Below are 18,244 nucleotides of genomic sequence, written 5' to 3' on the forward strand. Positions count from 1 at the left end.
CAAATACTCCCTTTTCTTGCTTTAACTAAGCATACTTTAGTCCTACTAATAAAGAACAAAAAGGCAGTCACTTGTTCAAAAGAGACATTCAGTAATTTGGGTGGTTTGGCCTTAAACACGCCCCATTTCCACACTCAGCTCAGGGCTGTTTTGTGGGCTATGAATGTTTGAGCTCATCCTTTCTCTGGGATCACATGATTTGATTCTTTAAACAAATCTGGAGCCATTGGATCCCAAATCAAAAATAAAGGTTTCACAAAAACACAACCACACAAAAAGCAGAACATTAAAAAGAAAAATACTCAGGTGTTAAAAAATTTGCAAACCTCATTGCAAATTTCATCTTCCTCTAGATATGCAAGCAGAGTTAAACTTAGTAGGAGAAAGGCCAAAGTAAAACCATGAATATCTTTTAGGGAATAAAAGAATTAAATTTATTTTAAAAAGTCCCTCCCCCACCCTTGAGTCTGCTCAGACCCACGACAGCTCTAATGAGAAGTCTGTCTTTATGCTGTGTCCTTAAACTCTGGACTGAGATGAAATTTTAAAAAAATAAGAAAAGGGATCTAGCCTCTGTCTCACAGGTCAACTGGCATCTGTGGTTTCAGGAGGGGAGTGGGACGTACATGACAGTGGTCTTCCCAGCACTGTTGATCCCCAGCAGGGCAGTGATCTGGTCCCCGTGGAAGGTCAGGGTCAGGTCCCGGACCCCCGCCTGGTGGTGATCATGCTCCTTGGTCACAGAAAGCAGGACAACACCTGCGGGGCCTCCTTCCAGCTCTCCTTCCCCATTTTGCAGGGATGAGCCTGTGAGGAAGATGCAATTCACCCTGAGGGGAGTTCAAAAGCCCCCAAAGTAACGTTCACAGTTAATAACTCAGCAGCTGCCTCGGGCTTGAATTCTACTTCTGTGAAACTTGCAAAGCAATTCGAAAATCTTTTTCTGCCAAAATCAAGAGGCAGATTATACGATGGCAAAAATTAAGTGAAATCACTGACTACAAAGTTTTGTACCCTATGCTACACATTTTGCAAGAAAATAAAAACAAGCACGCACGCACACAGGTGTTTGTATATATGCAGAGGAATAATGGAAGGCAGGTTAGTTACACACACGACTGACAGTCTCCAGAGAAGGTGACCGTTACTAGATGGTGCTGCCCCTAATTTCCTGCGAGATTCATATATTACTTGTGCAGTCAGAAAAAATTACAATATTGACTTACAGTATAAAACCTTCACGATGGGAGCTTGTTTATCCATAGATTCCTGCTAAGCTGTGCTCTGCGGACAAGCCCCAGGCCCCGACAGGAATGGGGTGGGGACCAGCCTCCCCACCGCCAGTCTCCGGGGAAGCACATCCCCATTTGTAGGGGCAGCGATAGTCTCTCTCATGGAGCCTTGAATAAACTAGCACTTGTGAAACACTTTGAACATTCTGAAGTGTGTTACACCTGGGACTTTTGCTTCTATTTATTACACAAATTCATGTTAGAAATGAAGCTTCATTTTGCTGAATTACAATAGATGCACAAATGCACATGATGCACAGAGGATGCTGTAAACAGTAACACTAAAACTGGGGTTCCTGCCCACGAGGGGTGGAAAGCGGGCCTCTGGGCAGCGGTGCACACACGGTCACAAAGGCTCAACCAGAAATGAAAAACAAAACCAAACTGGCCAGAAGGAGAAACACACCTCCAACTACAACACTCCTCGTTACCAACCTTGACTGTCCACGTCCCCACTGAAGAAGAACAGGTGAGAACCCGCCGTGATCTGCCTTTTCACCACCAACCCCCACACATCCTGCCAGCAGGAAGCGGTGAAGGGGAAATACCATGGTTTCCTTAAAACGGAAGTTCCTAAAAAATAAGATAAATTGAAATCAGTTCAAATTTTTTCTACTTAGAAGATTCTGAAGTGGAATACCTCATTTTGTTGCTTGTTTTTTGTTCGGGGTTTTTTGTTTTTAATTTTTATTGGAGTATAATTGCTTTACAATGTTGTGTTAGTTTCTACTGTACAGTAAAGTGAATCAGCTATACATATACATACATCCCCTCTTTTTTGGATTTCCTTCCCCTTTAGGTCACCACAGAGCATTGAGTAGAGTTCCCTGTGCTCTACAGTAGGTTCTCATTAGTTATCTATTTTATACATAGTATCAGTAGTGTATATATGTCAAACCCAATCTTGCAATTCATCCCACCCCCGCTTTCCCCCTTAGTATCCATACGTTTGTTCTTTGTATCTATGTCTCTATTTCTGCTTTGTAAATAAAATCGTCTATACCATTTTTTTTTCAGATTCTGTATAGGATATCTTAGCTAAGTCACTATAAAATGTTATCCCATCTTAACCTGTTCAATCCACGTCCCATACACGGACCAGTGACCACAGGGTACAGAGCATCAGCCCCAAGCCTCCTTCCTCAGCCTGGCCCAGCCACCCGCGATGCCTTCACGTACCCTTCCCCCAAAACGCCTTCCAAGCAGGTGTTCAATAAACAGGCAGGTATTTACTAAAAGTGAAACTGGCATTAAGTAATTGTTGAATGTTCCCCATTGCCCTCCCATTAAGCTGTCACTCTTCCTGTCTTTGCTGTCTGCATGGATTACTAGACTCTACTAAAAGCTGAAGGAATTAATCAAAAGCCTACAGAGAGGGACATGGATGGACCTAGAGTCTGTCATACAGAGTGAAGTAAGTCAGAAAAAGAAAAACAAATACCATATGCTAACACATATATATGGAATCTAAAAAAAAAAAAAGGCTCTGATGACTCTAGGGGCAGGATAGGAATAAAGACACAGTTGTAGAGAATGGACTTGAGGACATGGGGAGGGAGAAGGGTAAGCTGTGACAAAGTGAGAGAGTGGCATGGACATATATACACTACCAAATGTAAAATAGATAGCTAGTGGGAAGCAGCCACATAGCACAGGGAGATCAGCTCAGTGCTTTGTGACCACCTAGAGGGGTGGGATAGGGAGGGTGGGAGGGAGACGCAAGAGGGAGGGGACATGGGGATATACATATGCATATAGATGATTCAATTTGTTATACAGCAGAAACTAACACTGTGAAGCAATTATACTCCAATAAAGATGTTAAAAAAAAAAAACCTACAGAGAAGGATAACTCATAGTGCTAACATTTCTATATGAGGTATATCACCATTCTTCAAACGGATCCTCCAAATTCATTTCATCCACTTAATAGTTACTTTGCCCCATTATATGTCGAGATGAAAGTGGATTTAATTATTAAAGCCTATAATTTTTCTTTTAACACAGCCTAGCTTATGTTTGATGTGTGGTCTAAGTTCTACAAGTGATTGAAGAGATAAAGGCCTCCGTGCAGACTGTTTTATATTTTAGCACTTTGACCACCAAGCACAGAAGACACACAATCACACACTCGACTCAAAAGATTCAAAGAGGTGACCGCAAAGGAAAGCATGGGGGTCCCTTGTCTTTTGATGTGAAGGAAGATGCTGAGCTGGTATTTGGTCCAGTATTTACCACCTGTTACAGGCTGTTGGAGTCTTAGCCCTGGTACCTTGGAATGTGACTGTACTTGGAGGGACGGTCTTTAAAGAGTGATTAAGGTAAAATGAGGTCAAGGGGGTGGGCTCCGATCTAATAGGACTGGTGTTCTCCGAAGAAGAGATCAGGACACAGACACACGCAGAGGCCGGACCATGTGAGGACCCGGGGAGAAGGCGGCCGTCCACACACCCAGGAGAGAGGCCTCGGGAGGAACCAGCCCTGCCCACACCCGGATCCTGGAGTCTGGATCCCAGAGCTGTGACAGAGTATGTGTCTCCTCTTTAAGCCCTGCAGTCTGTGGACATTGTGATGCAGCCCCAACCAACTAGAGCAGGTGGAATATACCCCAAGATCCCACACACTAATACCCATCCCTCGGGCGATGAGGGGGAGTAGCAGGTGGGTGATTACGTCACATCACGGCCGGCACTGCCCCTGCGCTCTGTCCCGGGCACCATCCAGGGTCCTGCAACCACGTGACATGGGCACATAGCTGTCTCCTCTCCTCCCCAAGCAGAAGGGGGGCAGCAAGGCTGTCTGAGGACATGAGGCTGCAGAAGCCACATGGTGGGATTGGTTCAAGATGGCGGAGGATAAGGACGTGCTCTCACTCCCTCTTGCGAAAGCACCGAAATCACAACTAACTGCTGAACGATCATCAACGGGAAGACACTGGAACTCACCAAAAAAGATACCCCACATCCAACGACAAAGGAGAAGCCACAATGGGACAGTAAGAGGGGCGCAATCACAATAAAATCAAATCCCATACCTGCTGGGGAGGTGACTCACAGACTGGAGAACACTTATACCACAGAAGTCCAGCCACTGGAGTGAAGGTTCTGAGCCCCATATCAGATGTCCCAACCTGGGGGTCCAGCAATGGGAGGAGGAAATCCTAGAGAATCAGACTTTGAAGGCTAGCAGGATTTGACTGCAGGACTTTGACGGGACACAGGGGATTATCTGATGGTACACTTTTAAATAAGACCCAGATCATTTACCAAATATCATTCTTTTATCCAGTCCATTTGTGTATAATTTTCCTACTTTAATTAAAGTTATTTCCATCTTTTTTTATCATATACAAGTAAGTCTTATCTGTCATTACTTACCTGAGTATTAGCTTTATTCTACTCTCTTATCTTTTTTTTTTTTTTTTTTTTTTTTTGCGGTACGTGGGCCTCTCACTGCTGTGGCCTCTCCCGCTGCGGAGCACAGGCTCCGGATGCGCAGGCTCAGCGGCCATGGCTCATGGGCCCAGCCGCTCCATGGCATGTGGGATCTTCCCGGACCGGGACACGAACCCGTGTCCACTGCATCGGCAGGTGGACTCTCAACCACTATGCCACCAGGGAAGCCCCTCTACACTCTATCTTTATCTCCTCTGTTTCTTTTACTTTTAGTACCAAATTCTTTCTGATCATTTTTTTTTTTTTCTTTTTGCGGTATGCGGGCCTCTCACTGTTGTGGCCTCTCCCGTTGCGGAGCACAGGCTCCGGATGCGCAGGCCCAGTGGCCATGGCTCACGGGCCCAGCCGCTCCGCGGCATATGGGATCCTCCCAGACCGGGGCACGAACCCGTATCCCCTGCATCGGCAGGCGGACTCTCAACCACTGCGCCACCAGGGAGGCCCTGATCATTTTATAAAATTAATTAATTAATTATTATTATTTTTTTTTTTGGCTGTGTTGGGTCTTCGTTTCTTGTGTGAGCGCTTTCTCTAGTTGCGGCGAGCGGGGGCCACTCTTCATCACGGTGCGTGGGTCTCTCACTGTCGTGGCCTCTCTTGTTGCAGAGCACAGGCTCCAGACGCGCAGGCTCAGTAGTTGTGGCTCACGGTCCCAGTTGCTCTTCCCAGACCAGGGCTCGAACCCGTGTCCCCTGCATTAGCAGGCAGGTTCTCAACCACTGCACCACCAGGGAAGCCCTCTGATCATTTTTCTTCCCTTAAACATATAAACTTACTCCGAGCATCCGAGTACCTACGTCATTTTGTGTTTTAATAAAGTCATGGCTGAGCATTGAGAATTCGTATGTTATTTCATTACAAATTACTTTTTCTTTCTCTTTTATATTACAGTTAAGACATTACACTAATTTTTACATCATTTGCAGGTATCACGTGTGCAGGTAAGATTTATTATCTGTGAATTTCATCTCAAGAGAGTCAAGGGTGTGTTACAAAATATTTGTCTCGGGGCTTCCCTGGTGGCGCAGTGGTTGATAGTCCACCTGCCGATGCAGGGGACACGGGTTCGTGCCCCAGTCCGGGAGGATCCCACATGCCGTGGAGCAGCTGGGCCCGTGAGCCATGACCACTGAGCCTGCGCGTCCGGAGCCTGTGCTCCGCAACAGGAGAGGCCACAGCAGTGAGAAACCCGCATACCGCAAAAAAAAAAAAAAAAAAATTTGTCTTAAAAAGAGCAAATTGAGTCAGGGAGTACCTAGAAATTGTAATTACTACTTATGGATCTGAGAGCCCATGGATATTTTCTAGCAATTTTATTTTTTTTATTATTGGCAGACTTTGTCAAAGTTGAAAATAAATACTCTGTTATTTAAGGATATATAAATTACCAACAGCAATTGTTCTTTTAACTTTTGAAACAGAAGAATCAGGAATTTCATGATTAAAAAAGGAGATATATTTATTGCCATCTTTGGCCAACTCTGTGTCTTTTTGTTTTTATACCTGTGTTACAAAGATCTCGGAGTTTTGATTTTTGATTTTAGAATAGACTCTGGTCTTTCTAACTAGCCAGTAGTTCAACCACCCAACGTGGCTCCCAACCCGATGCCGGCAAACCCCGGACCCAACGTGGCCCCCAACCCGATGCCGGCAAACCCCGGACCCAACGTGGCCCCCAACCCGATGCCGGCAAACCCTGGACCCAACGTGGCCCTCGTGGCCTCAGTCCTTCCAAAAGATAAGCAAATTGGGCTCTTAGGTCTCCTGGCCCCTCAAAGAAGATAGCTTTCCCTTCCTTCTGAGCCCCAAGTTGACCTGATTTACTTTTCAGAAAAAAATAAAATGCTCTCTAGAAACCGCCAGCTTGGCTGATAGTCTGCTGACTCACATGATAAGGGATGACTCAGCGCTTCCTCACCAATCAGCATTCCCCCCATCGCTCAGCCTTTCTGGGCCAACTTCCCCTCCTCCATGAGCTCGCCCAAGCTCCCTTTTCTTCCCCTGAAACATGATCTACAAAGTGGGACTTGTGAGCACCAGACACCTCACTCAAGGGCTCAGTCTCTTTTTTTTAACTATCGTAAAGTACATATCACACAAGTTACCACCTTAACCATGTTTAAGCAAACAATTAATGTGAATGTGAAGTAAATTCACACTGCTGTGTAACCACCTCCAGAACTGCTTTCACCTTGTACCATCTGAACACCAATCCCCACCCGCCCCTCCTCCAGCCCCTAGTGACCCCCATTCTACCTTCTGTCTCCATGATTTGGCTACTGCAGGTATGTCACTCAGCAATCTCCAGCGAAACAGAATCAAGAAGACATATATACATACGTGTGTGTGTGTGTCCATAGACAGAAGTTTACTATGACACGTTGGGCTCATGTAATCATGGAGGCTGAGAAGTCCCACCATCTGCCGTCTGCAAGCTGGAGGCCCAGGAGAGCCAGTGGTGCGGTTCTAGTCCGAACCCGAAGGCCTGAGAACCAGGGCGGGCTGCTAGTACAAGTCCTGGTCTGAGTCTGAAGGCCCAAGAACCAGGCACTTCAGCGTCCAAGGACAGGAGAAGAGAGATGCTCCAGCTTAAGCACAGGGAAAATTCACCCTTCCTGTGCCTTTCTGTTCTATTCAGACCCTGGGCAGCTTGGGGGCTGCCCACCCATATTGCTGAGGGCCATTTGCTTCACCAATTCTAATCTCTTCTGGAAACACCTTCACAGACACACCCAGCATCATGTTTCACTTGCTATCTGGGCATCTTTTAGTTCAGTCAAGTTGACACATAAAATTAACCATCACACTAGGTATTTCATATAAGTAGAATCATACAGAATTTATCCCTTTGTAACTGTTTATTTCACTTAGCATATAATATCTTCAAGGTTCATTCATCTTGTAGCAAGTGTCAGAATTTCCTTCTTTTTTAAGGCTGAATGACATTCCACTGCATATATAGACCACACTTTATTTACACATTCATTCAGCGATAGACACTTGGGTTGCTTCCATGTTCTGGTCACTGTGAACAATGCTGCTATGGATGTGGATGCCCTAATATCTCTCTGAGACCCTGCTTTCAATTCTTTCAGGCCCAGTGCTTTGGGTGTTTGCTGCTCTTGCAAGAAGCCTCTTCTGGTGGCAGCATCTCTCTGGTCTGTCCTGCCCCTGAGCTTTCTCCACCAACTCCTAGACCCCGTTCTCCAGGGCATCTTCTGGAAAGTCGTGGTCACATCACCTCTCCACCCTGCACCCGTTCATCAAACCTCCCCACTCTCGAGGCAGTGCTTAGGGAACTGGGCACAGCCTATGGCCAGGTGATTGATTCCCAGTGTCCAGAGCTGCCAGAAGCAGCAAAACTTGGAAAATTAGCGAAAACCTCATTCTGAGGAGATCCAGAGGTCCAAACAAGAAGGACCACATCTCTCTACAAGCCCAACATGCAAACTCATCATTGGAGCAGGAAGCAGAGCCAGGAGGAGGTGGGGGGACGGGCACAGACTGGGATGAGAGGAGAGGGGGAACACACACGTGAGTTCTCAGGAGCCAGGCGGGAGCGCCGAGCAGACAGGACCAGCTCAAAACCAGTGGATCTCAGCGCACATGCGCGGTCCATCTCTCCTCCAGGGCACATCGTCACCTTTCAAAAGACACCTGCTCACAGCACGTCCACATTTCACTCAAGGGTCTGTTCTTTCAGTTCCTCTGGGAAGACAGAACCAAGCCTCTCATACTTTTTAAAGGAAGAGTGGGAAGAAAGAGTATTTCGTCGACAAAACCACTGAAGTAAACTCTTCCGGCCAACACCAGGCTGCTTTGCTCCGAAAACATGTCTCCCTCCCTTCTACGCTGTTGTATGCACCACCACCCCTCCGAAATTTTCCTCTTCTTAAATTATTTAGCATTCTGAGAAAACAAAAAACAAAACATATAGTCAATTTTTACAGTCTATCTCCTGCACCAGTTATTGTAATTTTTATCATAGAGAAGAAAAAATTGTCTTCTGTGCATGTGCAAATCTATGCTCTTACGTGCTCATTAAACCTTTTGATAAATTCACTAAATATAAATTTTACTTTTTAATAAATGATTGGTTCAAGTTATTTGCTAGGATTTCCACTGAGATGTTTTTAAACTTTGACCTGAGAATTTCAATTTTCTTTCATAACTTTGCAAAGCATATTGTCATTTTTCTTTGGATACTTTGAAATATTAATTTAAATTCTTATAATGAAAACTAGTGATTTTTATTGCTTATGTCCTTGGCATGATGTTTTGAAAGGCCTTCCCTCTCTTTAAAATCATACTTTTCCTATTTCTTCATTATTTTTAATGCTACTTTTTTTTTTTCTTTTGCGGTACGCAGGCTTGTCACTGTTGTGCCTCTCCCGTTGTGGAACACAGGCTCCAGACGCGCAGGCACAGCGGCCATGGCTCACGGGCCCAGCTGCTCCGCGGCATGTGGGATCTTCCCAGACCGGGGCACGAACCCGTGTCCCCTGCATCGGCAGGTGGACTCTCAACCACTGCGCCACCAGGGAAGCCCAATGCTACTTATTTTGATGAATTTATGAATAAGCAAAACTTTTTCTCCCTAATAGATTGACTGAATTACGTATCTTTTCTCCTCGATTAAAAATGCCAACTTTGATTCAAGGTCAGCACCACGGGGGCATGAGATGCTCCCTCTGTCCACCCCCTTCAATGTGCAACTCGTAAAACACCCGCGACTCAGCAAAGGTTCTTCTGCCCAGTACACCGGGACCCTGGAGGGACCCTCACGCCTGCCTGTCTGAAGGCATAGAGGAGGCGGGGCCTGCGATCCCGGTCCCTACTGGGGCCACGACAGCTGAGTCCACAGCCCAGAGAACCACAGCACCCGGGAAGTGGGGCACAGGACCCCAGGCTCGCAGCACAGAGGCGCCCACGGCCACAGGACGGCGCCGACTACCCCAGGCCTTCCAGCCACGGTGGCAGCCATGACTGCAGCCACCCCGTCTGACAACCCCAGACCTGGGGGAGACGCCCGCCACCCCGGCCCCTCCCTCCCCCCCCACCATGCCAGGCCACCTGGGATGCAGGGGAGGCGTCCTCCAACCTGGTGCCCCCTGCTGCCCCCCAGTGGCAATGCCAGTGACAGAAGGAACCAGGACTCCAGAGACGCAAAGAGCATGAACACGGGCAGTGGGGACGCCTCTGGCAGAGGCCGTGGACCGGTGGGAAGTTCTGAGTCTCAAATGCAGCTGGGGGCCGCTCGGGTAAGAGAAACCAAAAACTTGAGCTACAGCGCCACCTACTGAAAAATCAAAAAAGGGCCTCTAATCACCAATCTGTTGAACTCTTAGAATCAAAGCTAAAAAATGCCTTACCAAAATAAGAAAGGTGTTCACTACTTCAAGTGTGCCAGCAGAGGAGAAATTCATCCAGCTCCACAAAAACCATCACATGACAGCACAGAGAGAAAAGTGACAATTCTCCAGAAACCAAACCTAAAGTCACAGAAGTTTGTGATCTAACTGATAGAGAATTCAAAATAGCTGTCAAGAAGAAACTCCATGAGCTGTAAGAAAACTCAGAAAGGCAGTTTAATGAGCTCAGGAGCAAAATTAATGAACAGAAGTAATACTTTGCCAAAGAGATTGAAACTCTACAAAGGAACCAAACAGAAATTCTGGAGCTGAGGAACTCAATAAATGTGAGGAAGAATGCAACAGAAAGCTCTGGAAATAGAGCAGACCATATGGAAGAATTACAGAGCCCAAAAATAAAAATCTAGAAATGATTCAGGTAGAAGAGGAGAGGGAACTAAGATTCTTTAAAAAATAAAAAAAATTCAGGACTTCCCTGGCAGTCCAGTAGCTAAGACTCCACACTTCCACTGCAGGGGGCGCGGGTTCAATCTCTGGTGGGAGAACTAAGATCCCGCATGCCATGTGGCATGGTTAAATAATAATAATCATCATCATAAAAATTAAAAAAAAATTCTACAAGAACAAGGCCTTTCACCACCTCCACACAGGATGCCGCTGACCCTCTGGTCTGGAGGGGTTGCCGACCCCCACCCCCCCCTCAGCTGCCTCGTTCCCAGCCCAGCTTCCCTCCAGGTACTGCCACCCGCTGACCTGGCTGAGAATGAGGTCCTTCCATTCCTGCTGCATAGCACTCTCTGAACCCCTGAGCTCGGTCTCCAGGGGCCCAGACTCTCCTGCCCTCACGCCCTCACCCCAGGGTTCCTCAGACACAGGATCTGGGGAATCAGGGTGTCTGCTGTTCCATCTTCAGGAGGCCCCTGCTGGGGAGCTGCGTGGTGAGCTCAGTGGGCCCATCCAGCACCTGTCCTCACAGGATCAGTGCTCTCAGGATTCAGAAGCACCACCTTTTCCTCAAGCATCCACAGCTCCCTTTAAAACATGGCCTGGGCTTCCCTGGTGGTGCAGTGGTTAACAGTCCGCCTGCCAGTGCAGGGGACACGGGTTTGAGCCCTGGTCCAGGAAGATCCCACATGCTGCGTAGGAACTAAGCCTGTGTGCCACAACTACTGAGCCTGTGCTCTAGAGCCCGCGAGCCACAACTACTGAGCCCACACGCCACAACTACTGAACCCACACGCCACAACTACTGAGCCCACATGCCACAACTACTGAGGCTGTGCTCTAGGGCCTGTGTGCCGCAACTACTGAGCCCACATGCTACAACTACTGAAGCCTGCACGCCTAGAGCCTGTGCTCCACAAGAGAAGCCACCACAATGAGAAGCCCGTGCACTGCAACGAAGAGCAGACCCCGCTCGCCCCAACTAGAGAAAGCCCGTGTGCAGCAACTAAGACCCAACGCAGCCAAAAATAAATTAATTAATTAATTAAATAAATTTTAAAAAAATAAAAATAAAATAAAACACATCCTATCAACTCCCTTTCTGATGTCTTATATAAAGAATAAATACTTATCTTAATGTTCACATACATTGGTTCAAACTGTTTTTTAAGTTGATTTTGTCATCTTATAAAGTGCAGAATTCTTACCAGGAATCAAGTTGTTCAAGTACCATCCACATAAGAAGTAAAGGCCTGAATCAAACAGAATCATCCAGCAAACCCAGCCAAATGTCATGCCCACTAGTTCCAGAGACCAGTACAGATTATCCCACTGAATCCCTGGAAGGAAAAGTAAGGTCAGCGTCAGAACTGCTCATCCTCTTTCAGGCAGACTTTGGTGAGGTGAATGCATCAGTCCTGGAGGCAAAGCTGAGCACAACTAAAACAAAAGGAAGGTCAAGGCCATGGGCCCTGTACTTCCTGTGAAATGTTAGCTTCATCTCACCCTGATTCAAGAACAGCAGGTGGGTGACCATTATCAATGCCTGAATACCTAAGATTTTAAAAAGTTTAAAGTTTACTTTATTTATATCTATATACTATCTATATAGTGTATATATATATATATATATATATTATATATATATTACTTGCTTAACTAAAACAATCTATATTTAGGGAAAATAAGCATGTTTTAAAAAAAGATGACGGCTCCTTGAGAACCCAAACTCTAAATTGTACTATTCTTCTCACTCTTGGAAAACATATAAACAGGATATATAGGCTCTGCAATAGGAAAGAATCATTCTCTTATTACAGTATGTTTGCAAGTTATTGCTGGATTAAAATATCATTTGTTTTAAGAAGAATATTCATCTTTCTCAATTTTCCTATGGTACTAATCTAGAACTCGATAAAATAAATGTTTTAACATGTGTACTTGTTGGAAATTGGTCCAAAATATTCAAAGGATCTAACAGTGACCATTTTTCTGCCATATCCTTATGATCCAATTTTGTTTAAAAATCCGTTTGAAGAATTCAGGATAGGTCATTGCAGGATTACTCATCTGTTTTAATACATTTTTATTGTACTATAATTCAGAACAGTTTTACATGTTTTACAGAAAAGTCAGAGAATTTCAAGACTGACACAAATTAATGAGCTAATGTAATGCTATCTGGAGTTCAGTTTCATATATGGCATATATTTTCCCTGTGTTTTCAATAACACACCACAAAAAACTATATAAACGTCTAAGAAATATGTGTCTGTTCTGGTCTAGGGTTTTAGTTGACAAAATCTCAATATAAGTGAAAAACGTTGCCAACAAATTTTTTTTTAATTATTGTAGGCTGAATTAATAGGAATAAAATACAGAGAAAAGAGGGGAGATAGCGGTTCTCTACTCTCTACTGGTTAGATCTCCTTCTGGATCATGGCTTCAAGAAGGATCCAGAAACCTGGAGGTGAAGATGAGAGCTGAAGATATATAAACAGCTGTCCTGTGAAAGAGGCGGCTAGAAAGAGAAACCAGGAACAGTGGGCAGGAAATCCAGGAAGGCAGACTGCAGCTCAATAACAAAGAGACGAGACCCTGCACGGTCCGTTCAGGGGAGAATTCCGAGGGTCAATAATTGACCAAGTGTGTTTCAGGGGTGTCACGGGGTAGCCCCGGGCACTGGCTGGGCGGCCAACCTGGAGCACAGGGGGCCAGGATTGTCCTTGTTCCTAAAACCAGGGTAACTGGATGGAGGGAGGGGTTTACATCAGCTAAACCAGCGCAAGGATCTCCTTCCAAACCTTCTGCTTTGTAACTAATACCCTCTACTGTATCGCTTGCAACACGATAATTAAATTTCCAAAAACCTGAGTCACTTTTTAAAAAATTGCATGCTCTTATCTGCCTCTTGCCCTTCAAGGAATGTAACCAAAAATACTCCTTGTCCAAAGACAGTTGTGGAGAGGAGGTACTGCTTGCAGATGGAGGGGGAGAAGAGAAAAACTGCAAGTTAGTGACCGATCGGGCCACAGGAAGTCCACAGCCCTAAGTTCAAATAACGAAACCACAGCACTTTCAGGTTCTTAATGATGCCAAACCATCGCCCCAGGCGGCAACTCCACATCTGAGCCCAAGACTGGCCCTCGCATCCACCTGTTCTGAAAAGCGTGATAACAAGCCAGGTTGTTGTTTTTTTTTTTTTTTTTTTTTTTTTTTTTTTTTTTTTTTTGCGGTACATGGACCTCTCACTGCTGTGGCTTCTCCCGCTGCGGAGCACAGGCTCCGGACGCGCAGGCACAGCGGCCATGGCTCACAGGCCCAGCCGCTCTGTGGCATGTGGGATCTTCCCGGACCGGGGCACAAACCCGTGTCCCCTGCATTGGCAGGCGGACTCCCAACCACTGTGCCACCAGGGAAGCCCACAAACCAGTTTTTAATGTTAAAAGGAATTCTCTCTCCTTACTGCAGTGCTTGAAGTGTAGTAAATCCAATGCACTGTACACAGAAATGTATAACACAAAACAGTGGCAAATGGAATAGAGCAATTTACTATGTATTTTTTATTAAGTGAATGCCCTGGAGCACACTGCAGGCAGACTGATGGAGACTGCACACGAGAAGAGGGCGCACTGGAGGAAAATGTGATTTCCTTTCCAGCAGCGAGGTCTGGTGTTTAAAAGAAAGAAAGCTCATTGGAAAAGTATCTTACGTTTAAAAATGTAATGTACCAGAGATAGATTCTTTGCTTGCTAGAAACCATTTCAACATGTAAAAAAGAAATCAGACTTTGTAGACATAATCTAAGGATTGAAATAAAAAACAAAAAGCATCCGTTGAAATTCAGGCCGGGTGGTCAGTGGCTCTTTTTCTATACGTAAGGAATACCTGGTGGGGGCCCTGAGTGGGCTCAGTTGTTTTCATTAATCTGAAAACATCCAATTAACACATAAAATTACTGACTACCGGTGTGACCTAAACTAACCCCAACTGGATAACTGATGAACACCGTGCAGATCTAGGCATTCGAGCCGAGCCGTGGAAACCAGGGCGGACTGAAGGGTTTACCGGTGCTGGAGAAGAGTAACTTGGCTTCCATGGAAGCATTTTACCCCGAGGCCCGAAATGAGCAGAGACCTTCACCCCACCCACAGCAGGGAGGCTGGCTGGCCGTCAGGACGGGTGACCGCTGAAGGCCTCAGGGGCCCCTGGCAGCCCTGGGCGGCTTTGTCCTAATAACTGAGGTATAGTTGGAAGTCCAAGTGAACAACATAGTGATTTGACGTTTTCATAGATTATCTTCCACGTAGAGTTACAATAAAACAGTGGCTATATTCCCTGCCCTGCACGTCACACCCTCGGAACACTTACTTCACACCCAGCACTTTGCACCTCTCACCCCCTACCCTGTCGTGCCCCTCCCTCCACCCCTCCCTCGTACCCGCTAGTTTCCTCTCTGCATCTGTGAGTTGGCTTCTGTTTTGTTATGTTCGGTCATCCGCTGGATATTTTAGATTCCGCCTTTAAGTGAAAACATACAGCGACTGTCTCTCTCTGTCTGACTTCTCCCAGCTGGTCCCACCCCGGATTCTCCCTCAGGGACTCCAATCACACTCCTCACAGGGTGCCACGAGGACCTGCCCTGCCCTTGAGCTCAGGGATGTTTACGTGACGACAGGGCTGTGACGCAGGCCCTGAGACGTGGCTCCACCATCCCTTCCAATGTACTGTGTGTCCCTGCTGTGTGTCCCAGTGCTGTGTACTGTGTCCCTGCTGTGTGTCCCAGTACTATGTACTGTGTCCCAGTGCTGTGTACTGTGTCCCTGCTGTGTGTCCCAGTGCTGTGTACTGTGTCCCTGCTGTGTGTCCCAGTACTATGTACTGTGTCCCTGCTGTGTGTCCCAGTACTATGTACTGTGTCCCAGTGCTGTGTACTGTGTCCCTGCTGTGTGTCCCAGTGCTGTGTACTGTGTCCCTGCTGTGTGTCCCAGTACTATGTACTGTGTCCCAGTGCTGTGTACTGTGTCCCTGCTGTGTGTCCCAGTGCTGTGTACTGTGTCCCTGCTGTGTGTCCCAGTACTATGTACTGTGTCCCTGCTGTGTGTCCCAGTACTATGTACTGTGTCCCAGTGCTGTGTACTGTGTCCCTGCTGTGTGTCCCAGTGCTGTGTACTGTGTCCCTGCTGTGTGTCCCAGTACTATGTACTGTGTCCCAGTGCTGTGTACTGTGTCCCTGCTGTGTGTCCCAGTGCTGTGTACTGTGTCCCTGCTGTGTGTCCTAGTGCTGTGTACTGTGTCCCTGCTGTGTGTCCCAGTACTATGTACTGTGTCCCAGTGCTGTGTACTGTGTCCCTGCTGTGTGTCCCAGTGCTGTGTACTGTGTCCCTGCTGTGTGTCCCAGTGCTGTGTACTGTGTCCCTGCTGTGTGTCCCAGTACTATGTACTGTGTCCCAGTGCTGTGTACTGTGTCCCTGCTGTGTCCCAGTGCTGTGTACTGTGTCCCTGCTGTGTGTCCCAGTACTATGTACTGTGTCCCAGTGCTGTGTACTGTGTCCCTGCTGTGTGTCCCAGTGCTGTGTACTGTGTCCCTGCTGTGTGTCCCAGTGCTGTCCCTGCTGTGTGTCCCAGTGCTGACCCTACTGTGTGTGCCAGTGCTGGGTACTGTGTGTCCCTACTGTGTGTCCTAGTGCTGTGTACTCTGTGTCCCTGCTGTGCGTCCTAGTGCTGTGTACTGTGTGACCCTACTGTGTGTTGGCACTGAGCTCACCAGGTAACAGTCACCAACAATGGATGAGTTTCTGTCTTCTACGTATTTACAGCACAGACTTGGACATATTCTAATGCTTTTGGGGGGGTACATTCTAAATGGGTAGCTGACTCTGACACTGCCAACGGAGAGATCTTTCCAGCTAATGTGATGTAATTCGTGATGCTTCCCAAAAAAATGCTTATTTTTTACTTCTAAAATAGCTTTGGAGGTCTGTTGCCTTCCACGTGTGAAACAAAGAGAAGCTTGAAGTCATGCGCTTCCTTCGGGATGCTCCCGATGTCTCCAAGAGTCTCAGAGGAGAGTCCCTATTCCGTGAAAAACGCCAGCTTTACATAAGCCCCCCTTCAGCAAACCCTCCGTGGTGTCAGTGAACCCGGCACCGCAAGGCTGCAGCTGAGGGTGGAGTACACACCGGGGAGACGGGGAAGCCCCCCACACCTGACAGTGACGCACTGAAACGTGCTGCGGGGTACACGGCAGCCTTGTTCTGCAGTTTCACGAAACAACGCACTGACGAGGGAGGCCTGCAGGCCGGCACGACGTACGGCCGCGTAGGGCCGGCTGCTGCACAGGGCGGCCGAGCTCGCCCGGCCGAAGGATGCGCTCGGGAGGTAGCTCAGCGTGACCACCGACCCCCCGAAGTCCAGGAGGAAGAGGACGCCATCCAGGTGCTGCTGGAGGTGAAGACGCCGCTGACCCCGAGGATGAGGGCCAGGCCGGCGCGGCTCACCGTCAGCTCGGCCCTGTGCTCCGGGAGCCGGGCCAGCAAGTGGACGGCGGGGGGCACGCCCATCGTCCTGACACAATGCCCACACAGGGAGGACCGGTCATCACGGGGTTGAGAGGGGACAGGGCAGGTGCGGCCGGGGGGACAGGCGAGCCGGGCTCATCCCTCCCTGTGGCCGCCAGTGTGGAAACACGGCCTCGGAGACGCCGCGCTGGACGCTTCCTCCAGAGTCAGCCGTTGACGCAAACAAAGCCCCTGCAGAGCAGGTCGCTGGCCGTGGGGACGGGAAGAAGAGGGCCGAGGTGGCCTGAGAACAACGTCACAGCTGTGAGAAGGCAGCTGCGGAGGGGAGCGGACCCCAGACCCCAGCCTGACCGGCCGCAGTCTCGCTGCCTTTCCCGGTTTATTGAGCTTTTGTCGGTTTTGTTCCCTCTTTTTTTTTTGTCATTTGGTTTGTTTTGGTTTTGTTTAATAACAACAAAGAGAAAAATGAAGGGGGAACCACTGGGCCTTAAGCTGTTAACTTCGGGGGTGACTGCTCAGGTTCTAGAAGGTGGTTTGCAAAGTAATCCAGTTTGAAGTAATAACACTAAAATTACCCCATCCACTGAACCGACCGCTTGCTCACCTATAACGTGGTGATACACCAGGGTGTAGGGCTGGTTACTTAGCAGTGAAAGCAATTCAGACACACGCCCCGCGCTGGCGGCCCCGGGCAGGGGGCTCAGCATCACCAACGCCCAGTCCTAGGCCTTACACCCGGGGCCCAGCTGGATGGGGAAGAAACACAGAAATCCAGGAATGCATTCGTGCTACACAGGTGAACAACACGTTGTACAGCAGTGCAACTCTAGTCGAAACTGAACGACTCTCTGCAATTTTCCTTTGCTTTAATAAATAAGTGGATCCCATGTGCCGGCGTGTCTGCCTGGCTGAACGGGAAGGCAGATCTTTACCAGGCGCTTTTATGAACTTTTTTCTTTTTTTAACATCTTTATTGGAGCATAATTGCTTTGCAATGGTGTGTTCGTTTCTGCTTTATAACAAGGTGAATCAGTTGGACTTTCATTCTTAAAAGCAGTTTTGATAGTTTCGAGTTTTAACAACACTGGGACAGAAACAGCAACGCTGTACCTAAAGAATTCCAGCCGTAAACAAAGATGGGAATTCCATCCGTGTGTCTG

At 47.5% G+C, this 18,244-nt stretch overlaps 1 protein-coding gene across 1 annotated transcript in view; it reads right to left on the minus strand.

Annotated features, from left to right (window-relative positions):
* The window catches only part of ABCA13 (ATP binding cassette subfamily A member 13), a 252,433-nt gene that overhangs the window by 167,518 nt on the left and 66,671 nt on the right, over positions 1-18,244 (minus strand). Inside the window, 7 exon segments of the mRNA XM_060108829.1 lie at positions 627-807; positions 1,728-1,865; positions 11,772-11,906; positions 13,471-13,569; positions 16,845-16,991; positions 16,994-17,130; positions 17,660-17,667. Coding sequence (XP_059964812.1) covers positions 627-807; positions 1,728-1,865; positions 11,772-11,906; positions 13,471-13,569; positions 16,845-16,991; positions 16,994-17,130; positions 17,660-17,667 — 845 coding nt within the window.

The sequence above is a fragment of the Mesoplodon densirostris genome, chromosome 9 (genome assembly GCF_025265405.1).
Source record: "Mesoplodon densirostris isolate mMesDen1 chromosome 9, mMesDen1 primary haplotype, whole genome shotgun sequence".
NCBI classification, from domain to species: Eukaryota; Metazoa; Chordata; class Mammalia; order Artiodactyla; family Ziphiidae; genus Mesoplodon; species Mesoplodon densirostris.